Genomic DNA, 7401 nt, shown 5'->3' with positions numbered 1-7401 from the left:
TTAACTACCAATTATGTGCTTGATTTTAGGATTTTTGTACATTATGTATTTTCTGCAGCTCTCACATCAATTCTGAAATTACATAATTATGGAATTTATTGTTTTATTATATATTACTATATTATATATATTTTTTAACTCAAGAACACTAACATTCTAAAATTATATAACTAGTACAGAGGACAGCCAGCATTCAACTTAAAAGTCTACCCAACTCCAAGGTCCAGTTGTTTGCCCATGAAACTATGCCGCCAAGCTATTTGACAAAGGCTTTAATCCATCCCTCAGTATTTTATGGGAAGCTGCTGACATCTTGGTAGGATTCCTTACCCTGCCTCTTGTGTTTTCACTACTAGTGTACAGTCTCCCGCCTTTGAATGGAAGCCGTCAGCCACCTCCACTCTTAGTTCAAGCAAGACATCACAGGGGTTAGCCGGCAACCTGTGTCAGGCTGGTTCAATCACTTTCTTTGGAGTGATTTGCCCAGATGTGGTCCAATAACACTCAACCCTAGGCCTTTTGTGAACTATAGAAGATAGTGTCTTTTTTGCTGGCAGTCTAACATAACAGATAAGACTGAAGATGGTGAGAAACCATCTTAACTCTTGTAACAGTGACTGAAAATGGATCCAACAGAGAAAGCCAGAGACATTCGGTCTCAAGACTCCAGCTCCAAAATAACTAGCAACAAGCTCTTCTGGAGTCATGGTTCAAGTGATAGAGCACCAGCTGAACAAGCAAGCTAAATAAATGAAAGGAAAATCAATCAATGAAGCAATCAATCTCAGTTACAAAGAAATTAAGATCAAGTAGGACTCATTCATTTTCTGTGTTCCTATAACCTCTTAATTAACCTTCCTGAGTAACTTACTCAACCACGCTGAGAATCTAACAGCAGCAGTGAGCTATGACCCTGGATGACAGTTTGACTCACGAAAGCCACTTCCCTTTGCATCTAATACACACTGGCATCTGAAAACACAACAGAAGACTAACCTTCTTTGCAAAAGGTTTATTCAGAGGCGTTAACAGGCTTTCCAAGCAACCATGATACCTGGACTTGTTTTGTCATTCAAACCAAGGAATGGCTGCAAAAGTGACAAGGGAAAAAAAACTGTACATGTATACAGACAATGTTCAAGATGAAAAATGTTCAAGGCCGTTTGAGGAAGCTGTAGAGCTGAGGCACGAAGTAATCTTTATAATGTCCATCAATGAAACCTTTGCCGCTGTTGTGCACGAACCAGCAGGGAACATCTGTTCCAAAAACGATGTCTGTTCTGTAGTCTTTCTGTAAACCTCTGTGAGAGGAAGGATGTGCATGGTTAGAGTTCAGACCACAACTGGCTAGTGGGCAGAGCCAGACACCTGCTTTTCCTTGCTGTTTGTGGCCCCTCTTATTACCATCCCTGCTCATCTCCTGCCTTTTCCTGCTTTCCAAGTCAGGAGAGATGTTAAGAGTCTGGGGCTTGGTTAGAAAGGGCAGAAAATCATCAGTATGCCCTTTAAAAAATTTTTGTTTTCATTTATGTTGGTCTTGGGTCTTGAACTTAGAGCCTTGGTGCTATCTATGAGTTTTTTCCACTCAAGGCTAGCACTCTACCACCTAAGCCATTATTTCTCCTTTCAGTTTTTCTTTCCTGGTTAATTGGAGACATGAGTCTCACAGACTTTCTGTCCAGGCTGGCTTTAAAGTATGATCCTTAGATCTCAGCCTCCTGAGCAGCTAGGATTACCATTGACTCACAGAGTGTGCTAGCTCGTAGCTAGCCGTGTGTCCTCAGATAATTCAAATAACCTTCATAGAAGTTGACCCATATGGATAGTTCCAGCAAGAGTAAGTAGAAAGTAGGTAGGAATAGAATTCCAAAATCATGTAGCAAACCTTGTATGGCACTTGAAGGATGAACCTGAGACTCTTGCCTTCGCCTTCTGAATGCATGTCTTAGCTATTTAAGGGCAGTGCCAGCTACTTCTGAGTAGATTCGTGGTCTCCACTTGAAGGATTTGAGAAGGCATATGACACACAGCCTACCCTGAATGAACCCACCTTCAAGTTCTGGTATACTCTATGAAGTGCTTGTAGAGGTGAGATGGAGAGCTAGCACTTGCCGTATTTATTATAATAGATGCTCTTTACCACACTTGACACTCATCAGTGGCTATTGATAACCCACTGTTGTCTCAATAGTTCCACTGTGATGTTAACTCACTAAGAATCCACTGTCTTAGCTCACAAATCTATTGTTTTGCTGGTGCAAGTCCAGTCCTCCAGAGACCTGTTTTGCTACTGGTATTGGCACGCAAGGCCTACCTGGTGACAGTCAGCTTCTGGCCTTTTACTTCCATGCTTGCTTCTGGCTTCTTGGGATCCTTTCCTGGTCTCTCATTAAAAATATGTATCTTTGGCTCATGCATGAACTGACCTAGAAAAACAAAATCCTGACACTTAATAGCAGGTAACCCCAGGTCAAATAAAAAAAAAAGAGTCTCATCCTGAGATCCAGGTGACATTTGGCCCCAGAATTTCCAGGGTAGAAATTAGAGGTAAAAGGAGCATCAGTAGGAAGGGATGGCCTTCATAGGAAGTCTAGAAGGGCAGGTAGTTCCTGTAATCGCTGTACTGCTATTGCTGTGTTGGCTCCTCTGCTTTCCACTCACCCAAGTCACTGGTGACCTAGAATGGCCCACACCTGACCCGAGAGTGGAGATACTTTACCAATCAGTCCATGCACACTGGGTGAGAACTTGTTTGTGGGTGGGATATAGATCCCCAGAAAGTCTACATTGACCGGATGCTTCTTCCAAACTCGGTGCAGCAGAATGGAAAAGGACATGTCACTACCCAGGGTGAGAGTCACCACTTTTTGTTTCTTCACTGAGACAAGCACCCTAGTGTGAAAGAAAGTCAACATGGAACTAAATGATTCTAGGACAGACTTCTCCCTTCCATGATCATGACTGGCTCCATCACTGTACAATGCCACTGGTTTTCCTGGAGCCTCACCTTGCTTTTGCTATGAAATGTTGCTAGTTCAGTTCCCAGCTCTAAAGTCCTGCTAATATGCATGCCTGTAATGAACAACCAATCAGCAGATCCCATGACACAGTCATACTGTTTGGAGGACACTCTCCAACAAGGAGTTGGCTACTAGATTTCAGTACAAGAATTTGTTCAGTGATCTAACACCCATACATGTATTGAGTGCTTCCTGTATGCTCTATACTAGGCTAGCTAGCTCTGAGACACAACAGTGACCCAAACCAAAGGTCTTTGACCTTATATTTCCTTGTGTTTGAAATGATGATGTGCAGTTCCATTTGAGGTTGTTGTATGGACTTATTTCTGCATCCCTGGGTCCAGGACTGCAGAATAGTACTTGCCTCTGATGAGCAATGTGGGCTGTGTCTGCCCAGGATAAGCGAGATGTCCGAGAGCCATGGTTCAGAGTGATGTTCTCTGTGCTGACTTCTACTTTCAGGTCCTCACTTCGGAAATAAAATCCCAGTTTTCCAAAATAACTGCTTAGTTTTCCATTCTCAGGTTTCTTGGCACCAATAAGCTGACCATTGACTAAAATTCCTGTGAATAAAAAAATTTTTTCTCTCTTGGGTTCCTGCCATTTATTTGCAAGTAGGGAAACCATGGCTCAAATGGATAAGATTGAATAATTTGAAAACAATTGTTATTATATTGCTTCAGGATTTTTACTTTATAAATCTCATTTTAGAGCTGATCTATTTCATTACTAAGCTAGTTCATGCTCAGAATACATATTTTAAGCTATAGTTGTTCAAAACATAAGAATATATTTATAATTCAATTTAATGTCTCACTAATTCCCAAAGTGTGAAAAATATGGGATTTCTATTCAGGTGAGAAAGAAACTCCAATTGCGACAAATTGTGAAGCACGACAAATATCTAATCATCTAATTCAAATATAGCTCAGTTCCTTTACCTGATTCCGGATCAGAGACCAGGTTGAGGATTTTCCCAGGTTCAGAGTCAATATTGAAACAGATATTCTTTTGGCTTTTTGGCAGGTAAATGATGAAATGTGGGTCATTTTCAACTGGAAGATGCATAAATAAGATGAATAAAACCAGAATTATAAGAAGGAAGGTGATTTATTATTGTTGCTTTTGAGACAGGGTCTGACTCTAGCGCAGGCTGGCCTTGAACTCCCAATCCTTCTGCCTCAGCCTCTGGATTGCAGGGGATCTCTCTCTCTCTCTCTCTCTCTCTCTCTCTCTCTCTCTCTCTCTGTGTCTCTCTCTCTCTCTCTCTCACACACACACACACACACATATCACCACACTTAGCAGGAAAGTGATTTTTGGGTTTTTTTGTTTTTTTTGGGGGGGGGGTCCGGTCGTGGGGCCTGAACTCTGGGCCTGGGCGCTGTCCCACAGCTCTTTAGCTCAAGGCTAGCGCTCTACCACTTGAGCCACAGCACCACTTCCAGCTTTTTTCTTTTTGCTTATGTGGTGCTGAGGAATCGAACCCAGGGCCTCATGCATGCAAGGCAAGCGCTCTACCACTGAGCCACCTTCCCAGCCCCAGGAAAGTGATTTTTGGATAGCATTTTATTTTATTTTATTCCTGGACACCTTTAACTCAAGTAGAATACATATTTATTGTGTGTTTCTATATGCGGGGTACTTCTGAGGCATTGAGGACCCAGTAGCACCTCATTTCTACTTTTCCCAGTTCATACCCTCACTGTACCTTTATTATGGATCATCTATCAGAGTTTTATGTCATTTCATAAATATAGTGGGAAATTACTTGGTGGCTAATACTAGGCTACATGCATTCTAGGCTACATCCTAGAGGTAAAAAAATGAACAAGAAAGATACAAGGGATAAGAAGCACACACACATATATGAAAAATACAGGTTGGGCTTGGTAATGTAGCCTGTAATCCCAGCTACTCAGGAAATAGAGATCTGTCTGAGATCAGCTCTAAGCAAAAATCTGAGACTATCTTAGAAAAAGAAATAAGCACAAAGAAAAGAACGGAGGGTTTGATACATGGGGAGACGGCAGCCTCCAAGCCCAGCAAAGATACCTCAGAATACAAACCACCCTCCTGGCATCTTGACCTTGAACTTCCAGCTACCAAAATGGAGATGTGTGAATGCCTGTTATTTACATGCCCAGCCTGGGGTGTCTTTTATGACAGCTCCAGCAAGCTCCAATAAATAGCTTTCATCTTCCAGCAGAAGGCAATGGTGCCCGTAAAAGCCACTCTATTTCCCAGGATCTGGTGATTTTATTCACTTACACAGGGTTCTCTGATGGATGGACAGAAGGAAGATTGTGATGAAGCTGTCCTACCTCTTATCACATGCGGAGGGGGCGTGGACTCCAGCGGTCGGGCTCCTACAGCAGGCAAGGCCATCACTGGTGTTGGGGAGGGCTGGGCCCACGATGGGATGGATGCTGAAGCGACTTTGCTGCCAAAATAGAGGGCGCCTGTATGGAAAGAGCTTGCAGCCATTAGTTTTATGGGCCCTGCTTAGCAAACATCAGGCTCTGAGTTCAAACCTGGGTATGGTAATACATTTGAATGAATGAATGAATGATGTGAGAGGTCATGGGTTTTCAAAATTCCCTTGGGAGATATGTGAACAAAAAAAAAGTGTGCAAAGACCAAAGTAATAAAGCATGCTCAAAGTAGATTGTAAGGTCAAAGTGGAGGCAAGCAATAGTATGGGATGAGAAAGGGCAGAAGTGCTAGGACTCTAACATCGGGAAGGTACCAGTGGATCATGTCTATAATACTAGCTACTTGGGAGGCTGAAGTTGGGAGGATTAATGTTCAAGGCAAAAACGTCCATGAGACCCTGTCTCAGTGGAGGGCAGCTGGAGGCTGTGGTGTGCACCTGTCATCCCAGCAATCAATCACTGGAAGCTTAAAGTGGATGGAGTTTGGCTCAAGTACAAACTCAGGAGGGCACTGAGACCCAATTCTAAAAAAGTAACCGTGGACACACAGAGATGGAGGCACGACTGAGCTGTAGAGCAGCAGCCTAGCAAGGGAAGGGGTCCCGAGTTCAAGCTTCAGTACTGTTGAGAGAAAGAGCAAAAGAAGCAGCCAGCAAGCAGCCCGGTGCTGTTGCCTGTTGCTCCTCCCACCTGAGCACGCCCACCTGAGCAGCAGGAATGGTCCTGAGGAGGGGCATCGGCCAGCATGCGCTCGTCCCCGGCATCGTTCTCAATCACCATTGACGTGAGGGGCGTCACAATATGGTGTTCCAGAGACATCTGCAGGATGGCTTTGGTAATTTTCCTTTTGGCTGCAGCTGTCGGAGCCAGGCTTCTGCATTCAGGAAGGAAGACATAATAGAACATCATTACATTCAAGGTGAACTCTGGTGTCGGACTTATCAGGTGCATTTCCAGTGTTCCCCCAGGAGTCGGCCAGAGAGCAGGGAATACTGCAGGTGAGAAGGAACCAGAGCTAACTGCCTTCAGTAAGAGCAGCATTTCATTTAGCTATGCAGTCTCAAGGGGATGGTTCATCATCATCATCATCATCATCATCATCATCATCATCATCATCATCATCATCATTATTATGGCAGTACTGGGGTTAGAACTCAGGGCTTTGTGTTTGTTAGGTGCTCTTCTGTGAGCCATGCACCCAGATCTTTTTGCTCTTTTTTTTGTTTGTTTTTTTGTTTTTTTTGGTTTGGTTGTGGGGCCTGAACTCTGGGCCTGGGCGCTGTCCCTCAGCTCTTCAGCTCAAGGCTAGCGCTCTACCACTTGAGCCACAGTGCCACTTCTCACTTTTTCTTTTTTCTTTTTTTTTTTTGGTTGTGGGTCCTGAACTCTGGGCCTGGGTGTTGTCCCCCATCTCTTCAGCTGTGGACCAGTGCTCTACCACTTGAGCCTCAGCCCCACTTCCTCTTTTTGCTCTTTTTTTTGAGATGGGATCTCATCATTTCTTTTTCCCAGGCTTGCCTAGAACTCTGATCCTCAGAATCTCAGCCTCCCACATAGCTAGGATGACAGATATTATATATATAAAATAAATGAGCTATTATATAATTATATATGTAATATATAATATACTATGTTACATATAATTATATATTGTATATTATGTTACATATATATATATATATATATATATATATATATATATATATATATATATATATGCACCACAGCAGATGTAGGTTCACAGTGAAATTGAGCAGAAGGTTCTAAGCTAATTTCTAAATACCCCATGCATAGCCTTCCTGACTGTGGGTGTCCCACACCAGCATGGTACATTTGTTACAGTTGGCGCTTAGGCATTAGCACACAAGTCAATAGCTTACATCAGGGTTCCTCTAGGAGTTGTACATTTCCTGCGATTGGACAAATGCAGGTTGCCAAATATCCAC

General features: G+C 43.0%; 1 protein-coding gene across 1 annotated transcript in view; it reads right to left on the bottom strand.

Annotated features, from left to right (window-relative positions):
• Nucleotides 1-997: 997 nt before the first annotated feature.
• The window catches only part of LOC138811985 (inter-alpha-trypsin inhibitor heavy chain H2), a 30696-nt gene continuing 24292 nt past the window's right edge, over nt 998-7401 (bottom strand). The window contains exons 15-21 of the mRNA XM_069999929.1: nt 6160-6329; nt 5345-5482; nt 3962-4075; nt 3385-3583; nt 2720-2892; nt 2315-2426; nt 998-1301 (exon numbers count right to left, since the gene is read on the bottom strand). Of these exons, the coding sequence (XP_069856030.1) occupies nt 1154-1301; nt 2315-2426; nt 2720-2892; nt 3385-3583; nt 3962-4075; nt 5345-5482; nt 6160-6329 (1054 nt within the window). The 3' untranslated portion in view covers nt 998-1153. The remainder of the gene's footprint in view (nt 1302-2314; nt 2427-2719; nt 2893-3384; nt 3584-3961; nt 4076-5344; nt 5483-6159; nt 6330-7401) is intronic.

The sequence above is a fragment of the Dipodomys merriami genome, unplaced genomic scaffold (assembly GCF_024711535.1).
Source record: "Dipodomys merriami isolate MVZ:Mamm:240054 unplaced genomic scaffold, mDipMer1.0.p SCAF_554, whole genome shotgun sequence".
Lineage (NCBI taxonomy): Eukaryota > Metazoa > Chordata > Mammalia > Rodentia > Heteromyidae > Dipodomys > Dipodomys merriami.
This window is presented reverse-complemented; position numbering and strand designations above follow the sequence as displayed.